The sequence below is a fragment of the Silurus meridionalis genome, chromosome 4 (genome assembly GCF_014805685.1).
Source record: "Silurus meridionalis isolate SWU-2019-XX chromosome 4, ASM1480568v1, whole genome shotgun sequence".
Classification (NCBI taxonomy): domain Eukaryota; kingdom Metazoa; phylum Chordata; class Actinopteri; order Siluriformes; family Siluridae; genus Silurus; species Silurus meridionalis.
In genome coordinates, this window is record NC_060887.1 from 23,775,864 (window position 1) to 23,794,031 (window position 18,168).

Sequence of the window (18,168 nt, forward strand, 5' to 3'; positions counted from 1 at the left end):
CCGCAAACATCATAGTCCAGGGAGACTCCTGTCTGACCTCGTCCGTCAACCTGTCCATCACCACTGCAAACAGGAAAGGGCTCAGGGCCGATCCTTGATGCAGTCCAACCTTCACCCTAAACCAGTCTGTCGTACCTACTGCACACTTCACTGCCGTCACACTGTCCTCATACATGTCCTGCACCACCCTCACATACTTCTCTGACACACCGAGGGGGCGATAAAGGGCTCCGCGATGTCACGTGACCGCTAAAGACGCCGAAGAAGGGGAAAAGATGGCAGCCTCCGTTTAGTGAAGGGACACAAACACGTTTTGACAGTCGTTTGCTGCATAACAGACATCCGCAAAGACGATGTTTTTGAAACACAGCCTGAAATCAACAGCGGCTGCAGGACGAGTATGGAGCGTGCTGTCGGGTGCGAGACACGGCGGGGTTCCGGCGGTGGCGGCGCGGCAGCCCGTGTACTGCAGCGCCATACCACAGCGCTGTGCTCCCTTCACCTGCATGACGACCAGAGGTATCACGTCCTTCTGTCTCACTGGAACGTCTCTCAAAGAAAAACGTATTGTGATTTAGATTTAGCGTGTGTATGAAACTAGGGGCGAATAGATACAAAATTTTGGGCTGCAGTTAATATAAACAGTTTGCTACAAGTCAAGTGTCCATCAGTGGACAGATGATGACCTTAAAATGATAAAACTATAATGAATAGACATTAGGTGGCACCCACATGAGTATTAATTCACTTCTGAGTCTGGATCCTCTCAAGGTTTCTTCCTCTTACCATCTAATTTAGTTTTTTTCTTGCCATTGGATACCACTTGCTTGCTTATCATATATTATTATTATTATTATTATTAATATTAAACGTATAAACTAATTTCTTTATTTCTTTTATAATCTTTTTTTGTTTATAAAAAAAATAAATAAATACTTGGGTTGAGCTAACTACAGTACGTTATATACAGTACCTTTATCTACCACTACGGGGTGCTCAAATCAAGAGAATATTTTAATCTCATTCTTCTATAGGACTCTTTGAGTTTCTTCATGTCTTTAGTACAAGACAGAAGTAACACGACACAGACACAAACCAGAATCAAAAGTGCAATGAGATCAAGCTTGATTTTAATTTATTTCACACAGGGTTTAATTTGAGCTGATGTAGTATTTCAACCAGTATGAAATTGACACCTTACCGTTTTAAATACATTCTTTTGTATAATTATTTTGATTATTCTGAAAATGTTTCCTACATTGGGAGCTGTGGTGTGGATATAAGTAATATCCCTTATCAGGTGGACATTATGTTTGGCTGGCTGGACATTTTGGCTGGTGATTCATGGTTAACTAGCTGTGAGGATCACGGTGAGAGGTTGATTCTAAATCATCATTTATTGTTGTTTTTTTTCAGGTTCAAAACTATTGGAATGAAAAGGCAATTTCCGGGTTTTTTTTGCTGTAGAATGTAGACATCTGTGTATAAGAGCAAAACATAAATACAAGGTGTATATATATTTCAAATATTATTAGGAATTTCCTCGTATAGATTTACCAGTTCAGTAGTTTCAAAAGGGGACTAGAAGTCATTCCATTGTCAGTGTGGTTAATAATGACATTTCCTATGCTCTTGGTATGATATAATGTGCATATTAACGTATTAAAATTGTGCATATTTCAAAAACCCCCAACCCATATTTATAAACTCACACCAGGAGCTTGTCTTGATTGAAGTGAAAATGTGCAGGAGGTCTTTTTCAGTCATCAATCCATAAAATATGTGTGCCATTATGAATAACTTCATGCTCCATGCCATATATTTTTGTTCAAATTTGCTTTTAATTAAAATTTCCACACAGCCGTTAATAAGCACAGTGGAATAGTGTTCCTGTTGTGCATTACTATCCTGTAGACATGTAAATGTAATAAATACATTAATTAATACTTTAACTTTTTTTTTTTTTTAACAATTTGATAATTTATTTTGACAGTTGATTGATAGTAGATTGTGCCTTTAAAATGATGAAAAATCTGAAAAAAATTAGAGTATTTTTTTCATCTATTTGTCAGATTTTGCTGAATCATTTTAGATATGAGCATGGTTCATTAAATGTAGCAGATAAGACCTTAATTTCAAGCAGTGCTTTAGCATTGTAAAATGTAGGGCTGAAATGATTCCTCAGGGAACTCGAATACAAAAAATCCTCAAGGCAAATTATTTGTTTAGTCCGTTTAATGATACACGGAGCACTGTGTTTCCGCACGGACCATTATTGCTGACGCACCAGCCGCTAAACTCTGGAGCGCTCTGTACAGGTACGGAGAGAAAACGGTGAGGGGCGAGGAGAAGATTTATATGGAAGCTCGTTTCTGCCACATTAAAATAAAAGTTTGCCTATTTCCGACTTTTTTATTTTTTTGCAATTCTGACTTTTTTTTAGCCAGTCAGGCAGCGTCACCACTCTGTAGTGCCAGAAAGCTTAATACATTCAAAATGAAATGGGCTAATATCAATAGAATCGCATGGAATAAAACTAAGCCTCTGATCCCTGGAGAGAACTCTAACAATCAGCTCTGGAGGAGACGCAACAGAGCTGATTGTTGACACATGAAGCAGCGGAGCCTCGTTCATACACCAACAGCTTCAAACTTCAGGCCCACAACATGGTTACCGGTGGATGCATCAGAAATGTCGGATGTTTACAAGAAAAAAAAAGTCTGAAATTGCGAGGAAAAAGTCCGAATTGCGAAAGAAAAGAATTGGGCAAACTTTTTTTTATGTGGAGAAAACAGGCTTCCATAGGATTCAGGCCAAAGAAAACAAAGTTTCCAAAGTTTGGGATCATTTCAAACTAAAACATAAAGAAAACACTGTACAGTTTGTTTCCTTTTTTTTTAAATTCTTTTTTAGTAATCTAGTAAAATAAATGTTTATATATTTATTTATGATTTTTGTTTATATATTTGTAGTAGCATTTTTTTGTGTAATATGGCAACTAAATGTACTGAACGAGTTTAGTTTTATAAGTTTAGAGATTTTATGTGCAATTTGAGCAATAAAATGTTTTTTTTTTTTCTAAAAGGAAACAAATTACATATTAAAGTAGAATACTTGACTGCTATAATAAACGATAGCAACCGTCCTAGTGAGATTCGAGCTGTTGTATGCTGTACAGTTGCAGGCATTACACAACGTTGAGAAAATACTTCAGGGTGTTTCATTATTTTATCCTGTATGTACCCAATAGTTAGCTGCAACCATGGACAGGATTACACAAATACACAACGACATGCCGTGAATGCCAAATGTAATATATAAATAAATGGGAAATTGCAAAAAATACAAAAAGAAATGGGCAAAATTCTAAACTTTGTTAGTCTTTGTTTGTCTTTGGGTTTTTGTTTACCTTCTTGACAAAGGCATTTCTTGTCTATTTTGCCAGCTCTAGTAAGAATCCTGGTGGTTTCAAACATCTTCACAATGATTGATCCCACTGAGTTTCAGCAAAAATCTCTAATTTAATCTTTTTTTTTTTTGGTCATGGACATCATGGTTTCATTTTTGGTCTGACATTCACTTATACAAACAGTTGCTTACCTTTCTATGTAATGTCAAATAATCTGAATTAGCCTTCAGTCAAGTTCTAGAGAAATCTGTAGATAATGAAAGTAAACCGGATGCATCCAGACTTAATTTGGTAAGAGAACAGGGGCAAATCTTACAGATTAGAATCTACAGAATATGACTCGTCTCAACAGCTTCGTTCATTTATGCATTTGTATCTTTTAGTTTAGTAAATGCAATAAGCAAATATTTGTACTAAACATCAGCTCAGTATACATATGTAGATTATGTATTGCCACTGTGATCACACAATTAGTTTTCTAAGGCTATAACCACAATTTCAAGAGATTTAAAATAGAATTTTAAATTTGAACTAATTCCTCAGAGCAACAAGGCTTCCAGCAGAAATACTTAGCTTCAATATTTTACTTTAGTATTTCACTTAAATGAGGAATGTATAATGATTCTTGGTTATGCTATATATTGAATTGTTCTTTGTGGGTTGTTAATTTAACATCTGGTCATTACAGTTTTATACTATTAAAGTTTGGACACAAAGCACATCTCTTTTCCATTTCTGTTTATGCCTTATGACTCAGTTATCCACATTGGTTTACGTTTTCTCATTTATACAACTGAGCATTTGAGGGCTGATGGCCATGCTCAGAGTCCCAGGAAGCAGTTTGGTCATTCTGGAATTTAAACTCATTACCTTTTTATCAGATGTCTTAACCACTGAGTTAACACTTCCCAGTAAGTTAGTTTTGAATATACTGTTTCAGATTTAGTTCCTTTTTTTGTTTTTAATCATCTGCACACTTCTGGGAAGGATTTACATATTGAACTTTTGGAATGTGGCTGTGAAGATTTGTTCTCATTCAATAACAAGAGCAATAGGGAGGTCAGGCTCGGAGTATAGTCTGTATTACAGTTTATTGCAAATGTTTTCAGTGGGAATATGATCAGGGCTCTGTCTTAGACCATTTAAGTGAAGGAAAACTAATGCTGCTATCAATACATGTATGATTTGTAGCATTACAAGCGATATTCTAGACAATTGTGCACTTATAATATTTGTGGAAGCAGTTTTGGGAAGGCCCACATATGGGGATGATTTATGAGATTGTAGCTTTTGGCGATTTATATATATTTTTTATTAGTGGAACTGTACATGGCCACTCAGCCCGGGTGTGGATATAACACTGTTCTTCATCCAAGTTTAAAAACCTGCTTATGTAAATCTATGCTGACTATTATGGTGGCTGACCTGAAGATTTCTATGTGGGAGAAGCATAAACATTGCCCCAATTTTAGCTGTAGTGATTTAATTAATGTAAAAGACTAAGAGTAAAAAGAGGTGTTCAATATTTTTGCTATTTATATACCTTATCAAGTGTAGAAGATAGCGACACAAATACCCATGTTGTTTTATATGTTTTTGGGGTGTTAAACTATAATAATGCACAGTTCTACAAACAATATGTACAATATTCATATGCACAAACATTTATATTTGACTAATAAACAAGCTAGACTGTGGTGACATGAGAAACTTTTATAAGCGGGTGTGTGGAAAGGATGTGGGCTACCAAGTCACTTCCACCAGCCATCCTACCCCCACCCGCATTTGAGCTGTTTTCTTATAGTGACATTTCTGACTGTGTTCTCAGCTCTGGTTTTAATGCAGTATTTTCACATTACTTCTCAGCTTAGTTGGCTTAGTGTTGGCATTGTGACAAAATTGCTCATTGCGATATCACTGCTGTTTAGAACATAATCATCATTTGACATGCACAAGCAGCATCACAGTTTTTTTTTCTCCTACTTTTTTAGCAACAACATAAATTATATGTAAGCTGTTTTCCATTTATTTCAGGTAACGAACCCCTCAAAATCCAGCCAGTAAGACAGTACGCCCGAGCTGTACAAAAAAAGCCAGGTAAGGCTGTGTAAATAAGGTGAAACATCGATCAGGCCTTATTAAAATATATGAAACAATAGGGCAAATATTTAGGCTCAATAATTAAATAACATTTTTTTGTTAGCTTTTCTTGACATTTCAGTAGGTATGTAATACTTTTTGTATATTTGATATGGTTAAGAGTAGTGAAACACTTAAAGACTGTGTGCACCTTCAATCTTACTTTTTTTCTGGAAAATGTGAATAAATGATTGAAGCAGTGTGTGTGTGTGTACCACATCAGGTTTCTCTTTTTTAATCAAAGATTTAAATTGCATTAAAAACCAAACAATTCCAGCAAATTAAGACAATCTATTTGGACACATCCTACTTTGCTGCTCCTTTCATTTGTTCTCGAAAGGTAAATGGCTTGATGCAATGCTCCATTCTGTATCTGATAGCACCTACCATAGTTGTATAATCTGCTGACACAATGTTCTCTTATCTGAAATCTTTTTTTTTTTTTTTCTTCTTCTTCTTTCTTCCTTCCATAAACTCAGCAATAGGGGTTTAGTTTGGGTCCACTGAAGATTGCTTGTCTTTACAAACCCTACAGTAAATATGGAGAAGCTATATCTGTATATAGTTTTCTTACTTTGTACTTTTATTGGCTCATAATGCAGGTGTGGTTGATTATGGTCTCTGAGACCCATCTATTAGCTGCAAGGTCTGCTTGGATTGAAAAAGTCAGATTATTATTTACAGTAATTTTCAAAGGTTTTTAAACATACCAATTTTGAACTTTAATATATTAATAGTAACTTTCTTTCGGCTTCTCCCGTTAGTATGCTGCATATAATCAACATCAGAGCTTTGAATGTAAAAATTTGTGCTTGTGTTGTTTTAATATTTCTGTCTCAAAACAGAATTTCAGAGTCAACTACAAGACCTTCCATCGTCAGTGCTGAAACTTGAATATGCTTCTGTTCCTCTGGCCCACGCGTATGTTTCCTATTTACAGTTGTCCACCTTGGCATTAAGTGGCTTATGTCCATTCTTTAATAGGCCACAATTTTCTTTTGTTCTTTTTATTACCGTCTCAGCAGTGTCTTTTTAAACAGATTTTGCAGGCCTTGCTGAATGTTTGGTTTACTGTATATAAAGAATAAAGTACTTAAAATCTGTGAGATTCATTGTGGAGAGACACTGCTTGACAGCTTGAGCATTAATAAAGATAATTGGGCAAATAGTTCACAAAAAAACAGCTAGATATGGTTAAAGAAACATGACACAAAAGGTTGAACATTGTTTAATTGTTTTTATTGGCACAGCCTTCAGGTTGTTTAAAATGAAGGCAAATCAGTCATATTTTTAATTTAAATATTATAATATTACTATTACAGTTTCTGACAATGTTCTCAGGGTAAAAATGATCAGAGAAAGAACTTATAAAAATACAAATTGATATGTACATTTAGGGTTTTGAATAAAAACTCAAATGTAATCTTGCTTATTATTATTATTATTATTATTATTATTATTATTATTATTATTATTACTGTTATGATAAAAAATTGATTATTCATAAATGGATGCCAGCACATCTTTAGCACTTTAATGGCAGCTGTGTGTTACTGTAAAATATTAATAATTTGTTTTGAATACACTATATGGACAAAAGTATTGGGACACCTGACTTTTCCAGCCATATGTGGTTCTTCCCCAAACTGTTACCACAGAATTTGAGACACACAATTGTACAGGATGACTTTAGATGCAGTAGCATAAGTTCGACCCCAGACATCCCAAACCTGTTCCAGCATGACAGTGCTCCTATGCACAAAGCCAGCTCCATGAAGATGTTTTACATGCGTTGGAGTAGAAGATTTTGATTGGCCTGCTATAGAGCTCTGACCTCCACCCTTCTGAACACCTTTGGGATGAATTAGGAAAGTGACTGCACCACAGGCCTCTTCAGTACCTGACTTTACTAAAGCTCTTGTGCTGAATGAAAACAAATCTCCACAACCACATTCCAGTACTCAGTGGATCATCTTCCAAGAATAGTGGAGGTTATAACAGCAAATGGAGACTAAATGTAGCTTGGTATCTTTAAAAAAAAAAAAAACATATAATTCATATGAAAACATATCTATCTTGGGGTCAGGTGTCCACAAACATTTGTCCATATAGTGTAAGTGGAAATAAAAATTTTTAATATTATAGTTTTCATCATCATTAAATAAAAAAAATCATAATTTTTGTTTTGTGATTTCAGGGTTGACGGTGTGGTGAAGAAACTCCTTTCATTGGAGCTTGCAAGTCATGTATGACACTGATTTCAGCATCTTTCTGTGTTTATTATTTATTATTATTATTTATCTTACTATACTTTATATTGGATATTGTTAAATGGTCTAACATTTTCAGCTCTTTAAAACATTATATCACATCACATGATTAAAGCTTAAACCTAACGCTTCTTCATCCAGAGTGAAAGACTGCGCCTGAAACAGGAACAGCTGATCGCAAAGGTCCAGAGACATGAAAATGACCGAAACTCAACCGAGGTTGGGGGTAGGTTCCCCTTTTTTTTCTTCAATCCCAATAAGATTAACAGTGCTTTCATCATCTGTATTTCCACTTGCCTCTGACTTGCAATTTCCTTGATGTCGTTGTGATGGACTTTTCTTGCTTGCTTTAGTGGCCGTATTGACCGCACGAATACGTAACTTTCAGGAGCATTTGCAGAAGCACCCTAAGGTATGTGACGGAGAAGAAGTGCACTCATTCTGCTGTGCATCATGGAAGTTGTGACAGCACTTCACTTCACACTCTACCTTGATTGCAGCCTCAGTGAGAAACAGGATATCCTGTGCTCACTTTGAGCATAGAATACATTTCACAGACAGTGTATGTATGAATGTGAAAGTCAACTCAGTAAATAAACATTCAAAATAAAAATAAAAATATTTGCAAATAGATAAAATACATGCACATTATTACCCAAAAACTATTGGTGAAATTGCCATCTGGGGTGTAAGTATGAATTATTGGACAAAAACTATAAATAACTATTAATATAATTACACAAAATTTCTTTGCTGTGCATGATTGCGCATGAAACACACAAATATTTCTGAAGCTGACTGTCTACATTAATTGAGTTTATTGTAGTTTTGTTTACATATTATAAAATTAATAAATAATGCTTTAAATAATGATGAAATAATGCTTGTTGCTGCATCACAGCTTATTTCTTTGTTTTTCTATTTTATATCAGGACAAAGCTAACAAGAGGTGGATGCTGATGAGCATTGATCGCAGAAAGAAATTGCTCAAATACTTGAGAAGTTCACGATATGATGCTTTTGAGAAGGTCTGCACAGAGTTGGGGATCACATACACCTTCCCTCCGGAGTACTACAGACGGGCAACCCGGCGCTGGCTGGCTAAGAAGGCCCTCTGCATCAAGGTATCGCAGTGATCTAGGAAACAAATATCTAAATAACCCCTGATTCTTGGAAATGTCAAAACCATACCACTGATCATTTTTGCACCAGTCTCTGCACTCGTTAATTTTACCCTTATCTTTTTATTTGTATATCTGTGCTTTTTTTTTTGTTTCTTAGGTCTTCAAAGAGGTCCAGAAACAAAAGGAAGAGAAGAGACATGCTCTTGATCAGAAGAAGGCAAAGAGTGCAAGCTCTAGCTCTACAGAAACAGAGGGGACTCCAGTATAATAAGATCCACCTTAAAAATATATATGATTATACTGTAACATCATTCAGCATAACCACAACTAATAAAACTGGCAGAGAAATTAAGATTCTCTCACCTTTTATTCTGAATCTGTTCTTTATTTGTTTTACTTTATGATAAACATTAATAAAATCTTGTCTTTTAAAAGTTGTCCATCTGTCATGAGTATTAAATACATAGTTTTGTGCTGTTTCATGATGCTTCTATGCATTGGATTACATCAGAGCTTCTGATATGCATCATATATAATCAGACTGACTAATAAAAGTTTGAGGCAAAGATCAAAGCCAGCTGCAGCTTGATGCATTTGTGGTTAGATTTCTGCAGCTTTGCTGTGCTCTGTTTGTTTTAATTTAGCTAATTATAAAAGTGAATTGCAGTCCAATGTAGGAGTTCAGTGTGTTCATTAACTTAGGTTAGAGTATGCGTTTATTGTTTAATCATGAGTTCAGTCACATGGTCTCCTGTTCTGGTTGAATACTGTGTTCTCCTGTGATCTAGTCACTGTGATGTTTGTTGAGAGCTTCGGAAACATCGCAGGCGTGGTGGTGTCACAACTTCCTTTTGTGCTCAAAGATTCAGATCGAGAGGCTCGAGAGTAGCAGACGAGGTAAATGTCTTCACATGTTACTTTTTTCTAAATGTTAAACATATTCTTATTTATAGTGCTTTTCTGTTTTGAGTTTTCTTAGACTGTAGTGAACACATTTTTTAATGTACAGTTTACAGAGTTTATGTGAATATTTTAGATTAAATCTGAATGTCTTAGATATACACTATTGCTTAAAGAAAAACGAAAAATTCTGTGTCTATTTCAGTATTTTTCAGAATATTTTGACCAAATTTTAAAACAAGCTATTAATATATACATTCGAAACAAGGAAGAGAGCAGTTATATGGTTTTGTAATCTGGTAGTAGGCAGGTTACATTTAAACAGAATTAATTAAATCCACTAACATCTTGCTACCTTGAGTTTATATAAATAAATTAAAAAAAAAACATTTACAATATGAGTATATTCTGATAAATTTTTAAGTATATGTCTTTTTATAAATAAAAAAAAATGGAAGGGAAATCATGTGCTACATTTCACACCAAACTTAAGAAATTGTACAGCACTTACTTTTCATTCTTGATATAATTTTGCTGTATATCTCTGGAATTTAAACAGCACTATATACTAATCCATTACTTTTGCTTTATGTATGAATTTTGAGTTCATTCACTGCTGAAACCCCGTTCATCCAGTACTTCCTATGATTATTTTTTTCATTTTACATGTAGAGCACTTCAGTTCATTGACATGTCAAACCCAGTCATTACTCATCAGCCCGGTGCCTCCTACGGCACCAACGTACAAACGGGAGATTGGAGCACAGGCCTCTGCTCGTGCTGTAGTGACCTGTTTGTCTGTGAGTACCTGCACTACTGATTACTCAAACTTAAGTTTATGTCCTAAAATGTGTTCTAACATTTACATTTAGATGTATGGCTTTTGGCAACCTTTAGATTTATGGCCTCCTGTCTCTAGCAACTTAAGGAAATGCTTCTAAGTCACTATAAACAATACACAATCAATTCACCCGAAAACCAATTCACTGGGGCTTTGGCAAAAAATAGCATTAATTTAGAAATTTTGTTGAGATAATATAGTTAGAAAAGTTTAAAAGGAAATGATTTAATGATTTATTTGTTTAGTTTGTTAAGTTGACAGCAAATTAATAACAAATAAAGGATGCAAATACCATGACCATCTCTCATTATACATAAATGGAAAATTATTTAAACATAGAGTGTAGTGGAATAAAAAGAAAAATTGTTTAAAAGTATCTGAAGATAGCAGGCATATACTGGGGTAACATTACAGAACATTTTTAACATTGATGTTCAAAATTTTGTTTAAGAAATATATTTATAGTGCTGTTTAGTTGTGAAGTTAAGTCTAAGTTAAGCTTAAAAAGCTTAAAAAAAGAATTACTGCTGAATTGTTTAACTTTTTTAACTCTAATATGCATCTTTGTGTAGAAAGTTCACACAGATTTTTGCTGTGTTTTTTCACTATCAGTCATATTGGACTGCGGTGAAATTATTGTGTTCCTGATGATAGAGAAGTAAGCATATGATTTACATGTGATCTATCTAAAAACCAGACCTAAGTAAATGGTAACAGTTTGGAAAGGATTAAACACACAGACGGTCATTCACTACTACAGAACTGAACGGAGTTACCACTTCCCATTTCTATTCATACCTGTCTGTTGTCAGCATTGTTGCTAAATAAAGTTGTATATGTAATTAACCCCCCCCCAATCCCTTACTTTTTAGGTGCCATTGGTTGCATCTGTCCGATTGCTCTGAGCTGCTATACAGCAAACAAATATGGTGAGAATGCATGTCTAGCATGTGTTCCAGGAGGCATGGCAGCTATGAGGACACATATGAGACTGACCTATGGCATTCAAGTGAGTGTTCTAGAACAAGAAATGTCTTACCCAGAGACTATTAGAGTTTGTTCATAAATTAATAATACAATTTGATTTCATCTACTAAATTATTATTAATTATTATTAATCTTTTTTACAGGGTACAATATGCAATGACGCCCTGATGACCTGCTGCTGTGGAATATTTGAGACATGTCGAATGGCCAGAGAAATTCGTGTTAGAAATGGAGAGGCCTAATTAAACATTAATACTGTAAATGTGCTTTGTAGCAGAGAACCCCATCACTGCAAGCTTGATTTTATAAAAAATAAAAAGTTTAATGGAAAAACATCAATGGTGAATGGCCTGTGGCCTTAAAATGTAATAGTCCTTGGCCTTAAAATGTAATGGTCTGTGTTAAATTTTAGCATTAGCAGAGGTTAGTCACATTAACGGTTCACGTTTAAATGACGTGAATTTTACTTCCTTTATTAAGATTTTTGTCTATGATACTGATAATTAAATTGATACATTTCTTTAGTATTTGACTGTAATTTTATTTTTCAGTTAGTAGATTAGATTATAAATGCAGAGGTCACTGGGACTACATAGAGTGGAATTGTAATATAATCTTTAAATAAATTTGATTTTTTACCTTTGGGGGAAACCATAATTAAAAAAAGAAATACCTGGATTTTATTTATATATATATATATATATATATATATATATATATATATATATATATATATATATATATATATATATATATATATATATATATATATATATATATATATAATTGAGTATTCTTTAATATATTTCCATTTCAGAATTACCTTATAACTTTCTGATCATATTTGATGCACATGTCTCAATAAATATAATAAAAATGAAAATTTGTATTTTTTTTAAGCATATATTCAAATAAGACTTTTAAAGTACGCTTAGTTTCATCATGCCGTGCCACAGTATACCAGGAAACATTACCATGATATGACAAACCTCAATCAAGATCTCCGATAGATGCCAGATAGGTCTCAAAAAAAAGTATACATTATTCCCTGACGCACCAGGATCCAGTAATTTTGGGTAAATTTTTAGAAATATATTCATCAATTCTCCAAAAGCCTATATAAGGTAACTTTTATCTTTTAACACCCAATAATAATGATGATGTTAGAGGGTTTTAGTACAGCTCCACAGAAAACTAAACAGCAATGTGCAAGGCAGGACAACACATCTAAGGTAATAGGGAAACTACAAGTACTCTTCTTTATGAACTATTATTTTACAATCACATGCATCCAGAATAATAAGTTGATAAAGTCAGAGAAGTGCAGATTTAGCAAAAGAATATGTAAATGTTGCAGTAGTACAAACAAGTAGCTGTAATAGTGATTGAAGTGGATGCTGTAATTGCTATCTAGTAGTAACACTTGACATTAGGAATAGAGAGTTGATACAGGGATAAAGTATTGTCTATGCAAACATTACAGCAATTGAGACGGAAAGATTTGGTGAAACTGCAGCAGCAGCTTAAGAGCAGTTATGAGTTGATTTGAGCTGATCTGAGTAAGCAGAAGGGATGAGGGACTGGAAGGCTTGTCAAATGGAAAATGGAAAAGCTGCATTTTTTTTTTTTTAGCTATTTTCTGGACTCGTTTAAAAATACCATCGCATACGATTATTAGTTTAAGTTTGGTGCATATTCCATTCCATAGATTTAGACTTAGATTTGTTAACATATGTAAAGTTGATACAGAGAAAATGAGGTCCTAAAGGTCCATCACCATAACTGCATTATATTTTCTCACTCTTAACCCTTTTAATTCAGCCCAGATACAACCTGTGCTACTTATATGGTATGGTAAAGTAAGTTAGGAGAATTCTGTATGAATGTGGTTCTTAAAAGGTTTTGTGTTCTAGTGCATCATTGCAAAAGGGTTTTCTTTTTGGCATTATTAGCACCTTTCATGAAAATCAACTAAGACTGAAGCATGTGGTAAGTTCTCAGGAAGAGGTTGATTTGTGCAACAACTTGAAGTTAACATTTGGTTTTGAAACAGTGAGTCATTTAAACTGCAGACTTAAAGCCTTTTCTATGGCTATTGGAACTGCTTATAATTTTAACTTCCTTTTCCCATGGCTATATGGCAAAATATATTTAGTGGCATTTGATTGTAATGTGTTTCTGAAAAGATTGACTGGTGTTATACACACAATCCATGTTACAACAAAAGTAAAGCACCTTTTGGAGGACTCAGACCCCATCACTCCAGTTCAACCCACTGCTGGAGTTTTCACATTTAACTCTGTAATAAAACTGTTAATAAATAAATATATAAATATTTAATTGTGATTATTTGCCTGAATGTCATGTGTTAACTCATGATTAATCACAACTTAATCGCACATTCTGTTCTAAATGTAACTTAAAGTAATACTTTTTAGTTTATTCATTTATTATTTAATACTTAGCATGGGCAGGGACAAATATTGATGCTTTATGCAAATGTATGTTTATCATTAGTGAAGCAATACATAACATAGATCATGAAGTCAAAATATTATTGTAAATGTTTTAAAGTAATTGTGGTGTTTTAAATTACATAAATCATCAGGACACTAAAGGGCACATTTGCTATGTTTCCACACGGATACTTAGAATTGCCGGATGTGTGCATCATCACAGACTTGGTGATTAAAATGAGTGCTGTTAAAATGAATTTGCGTTAACATGTTTTGCCAGCCCTAAAAAATATATATATTTTAATATATAAATACAGCAATCCCCTGTTTATCACGGTGGTTACATTCTAAAACCGCCTGCGATAAACGAAAAAACTGCGATAAATAGAAGCCACCTTAAAAATGCTATTTTATGTATACAGTACTGTACATTTTACTTCATTTTATAATGAATCATTATATCTTTATTAATACAGTTCATTATCTCAATCATAGCAAAAATGATTTACCCTTTCTGATATATTGATTAAATGTTTTGTTGTGTTTATATGAATGACTAAAAGCATATGAGTGTAATAATTGCATGACCTATGCTTTTCTCCTCTTCGTGGGCCTCCATAACTGTTTCTGCTGATGCTTGTTCTGGTTACAACTAGATGACCGATTAACCTATAACTCTGAATCAGCCACAAGTATGTCATCAACCGACACTGTCAGCATCAAGGTGCTGTTCTTTTTGACTTGTGCTGAATGTTAGGACTGCTTACTTAATTTTTTCCCCAAATGATATTAAAGGTATTAGTTCTAGTACTAATTAATGTAGCAGTAACAAAAATGTAAGTCTTTTAGTGTGCATAAATTATTATTGATTCCTATGTATTCAGAATGTTTTAGGGAAGGAGTCTGTTTGCTATTATAATATCCGTAACATCTCTTCTGGGAAGGCATTTCACTAGATTTTGAAGCAACTGTAACTTCGTGGCTACAGAATGGGGAACACCAGTATATCAGTGTACCGGTTAGGTGACCACAATTCGTTTGACCATAAGTATATGGATACAGGATCCCCCTTTTGATTTTCAGAACTTAGGAAGCTGTGTGATATTTCTCTGTTCTCTATGTTCCCTCATATGTCTGTGTTTGTGTGTTTCCTCTATGTTTCCATGTCTCCCTGAAATTGCCAGTTTTGTGTGTGTGTGTGTGTGTGTGTGTGTGTGTGTGTGTGTGTGTGTGTGTGTGTATATGTGTGTATATTCTGGATTCCTGCCATTCTTTGTTTTCTTAGGCTCTGAATCCCACACAACCCTGACCAGGATGAAGGTTCTAAAGATAAATTAATATATAGTAGTACAGTATACACAATGTTTATTGTACAGTATATGCAGTTTGTAAAATGACTCACGTTATAGTCACAGTGCATGATGCAATTCGAGGAGTTATTGTTGTGCATAGTTTCCTTGTCATGATACCCAAGGCTTTAGCTTTTCTAGCTTCAGCTGCCCTCACATCAACACAGGTTTTTGGGTAGTGTTGGTTTTATGAGATAACAACAAAAGAAAAAATAACGTTTGAAATTGTCAATCTTTGGTGGGCACCATTTTCCCCCCTTTGCACATATATATATATATATATATATATATATATATATATATATATATATATATATATATATATATATATATATATATATATATATAATGTATATATAATGTATATGTACAGTGAGGAAAATAAGTATTTGAACACCCTGCTATTTTGCTAGTTCTTCCACTTAGAAATCATGAAGGGGTCTGAAATTGTCATCGTAGGTGCATGTTCACTGTAAGAGACATAATCTAAAAAAAAAATCCAGAAATCACAATGTATGATTTTTAAACTATTTATTTGTATGATACAGCTGCAAATAAGTATTTGAACACCTGTCTATCAGCTAGAATTCTGACCCTCAAAGACCTGTTAGTCTGCCTTTAAAATGTCCACCTCCACTACATTTATTATCCTAAATTAGATGCACATGTTTGAGGTCGTTAGCTGCATAAAGACACCTGTCCACCCCATACAATCAGTAAGAATCCAACTACTAACATGGCCAAGACCAAAGAGCTGTCCAAAGACACTAGAGACACCTCCACAAGTAGTACACGTCCACAAGGCTGGAAATGGCTACGGGGAAATTGCCAAGCAGCTTGGTGAAAAAAGGTCCACTGTTGGAGCAATCATTAGAAAATGGAAGAAGCTGAACATGACTGTCAATCTCCCTCGGACTGGGGCTCCATGCAAGATCTCACCTCGTAGAGTCTCAATGATCCTAAGGAAGGTGAGAAATCAGCCCAGAAATACACGGGAGAAGCTGGTCAATGACCTGAAAAGAGCTGGGACCACCGTTTCCAAGGTTACTGTTGGTAATACACTATGACGTCATGGTTTGAAATCATGCATGGCACGGAAGGTTCCCCTGCTTAAACCAGCACATGTCCAGGCACGTCTTAAGTTTGCCAATGACCATTTGGATGATCCAGAGGAGTCATGGGAGAAAGTCATGTGGTCAGATGAGACCAAAATAGAACTTTTGGCTCATAATTCCACTAAACGTGTTTGGAGGAAGAAGAATGATGAGTACCATCCCAAGAACACCATCCCTACTGTGAAGCATGGGGGTGGTAGCATCATGCTTTGGGGGTGTTTTTCTGCACATGGGACAGGGTGACTGCACCGTATTAAGGAGAGGATGACCGGGGCCATGTATTGCGAGATTTTGGGGAACAACCTCCTTCCCTTAGTTAGAGCATTGAAGATGGGTCGAGGCTGGGTCTTCCAACATGACAATGACCTGAAGCACACAGCCAGGATAACCAAGGAGTGGCTCTGTAAGAAACATATCAAGGTTCTGGCGTGGCCTAGCCAGTCTCCAGACCTAAACCCAATAGAGAATCTTTGGAGGGAGCTCAAAATCCGTGTTTCTCAGCGACAGGCCAGAAACCTGACTGATCTAGAGAAGATCTGTGTGGAGGAGTGGGCCAAAATCCCTCCTGCAGTGTGTGCAAACCTGGTGAAAAACTACAGGAAATGTTTTACCTCTGTAATTGCAAACAAGGGCTACTGTACCAAATATTAACATTGACTTTCTGAGGTGTTCAAATACTTATTTGCAGCTGTATGATACAAATAAATAGTTAAAAAATCATAGATTTCTGGATTTTTTTTTTTTTAGATTATGTCTCTCACAGTGGACATGCACCTACGATGACAATTTTAGACCCCTCTATGATTTCTAAGCGGGAGAACTTGCAAAATAACAGGGTGTTCAAATACTTATTTTCCTCACTGTATGTATATATATATATATATATATATATATATATATATATATATATATATATATATATATATATGTATGTATATATGTATGTATGTATATATGTATACGTATATATGTATATATAGCGTCAGCATTTTTTATATCTTTTTATCTCTGATTGGTTGGTCAGAGAGAAACTGTTACAGTCAAGTTTGACTGGCAAAACACATCTGTAGAGCGCTGCACACATTAATAAATCTGATTTAGACTTTTTAATGCTTACGGAGGAAGAGAAATTGATTTGGTCTCAGACATACTTAAAAATCAATTTTCAATAAAAGCTAGTCATCGTGAGGAGAGGTCGGCCAACCCCGAAGCTAGCTAGCTTGTCTCAGCCCCGGTAATGGTTCATTCACCACTTCCAGACCAGTGCATACGAGCGGTACCACCAACCTCTGAGGAGCGGTGGAAATATTGAGTCCGCATCTCTGGTAGGTTGTATTTTATTCATTTATTATTTTATGTTTTTGTCATGTTATTAGACAAATATTGGTCTGCAATTGGCACAGTTGCAGTTGTATTGTAGAGGTTTGGAGCTTGCTTTAGTTAAATGGTTTTCACCCTACATATGCGAAATTCCTATCTCTCTGTAATGCTACGCGTTATGATGTCGTGTTTTTGTATAGTATTGATGTTTTTTATAATTGCGACACAATAGTGGTGTATTAAGAGGTGGATTAATTC

At 34.9% G+C, this 18,168-nt stretch overlaps 1 protein-coding gene across 1 annotated transcript; it reads left to right on the forward strand.

Moving 5' to 3' along the window:
* Positions 1-245: 245 nt before the first annotated feature.
* Positions 246-9,379, forward strand: mrps15 (mitochondrial ribosomal protein S15). The gene is made up of 8 exons (XM_046848153.1): positions 246-519; positions 5,444-5,506; positions 6,394-6,469; positions 7,746-7,794; positions 7,960-8,044; positions 8,172-8,230; positions 8,751-8,942; positions 9,100-9,379. Exons 1-8 carry the CDS (start codon positions 354-356, stop codon positions 9,208-9,210), a joined length of 801 nt encoding a protein of 266 aa, XP_046704109.1. The 5' UTR covers positions 246-353; the 3' UTR covers positions 9,211-9,379.
* The last annotated feature ends 8,789 nt before the right edge of the window (positions 9,380-18,168 follow it).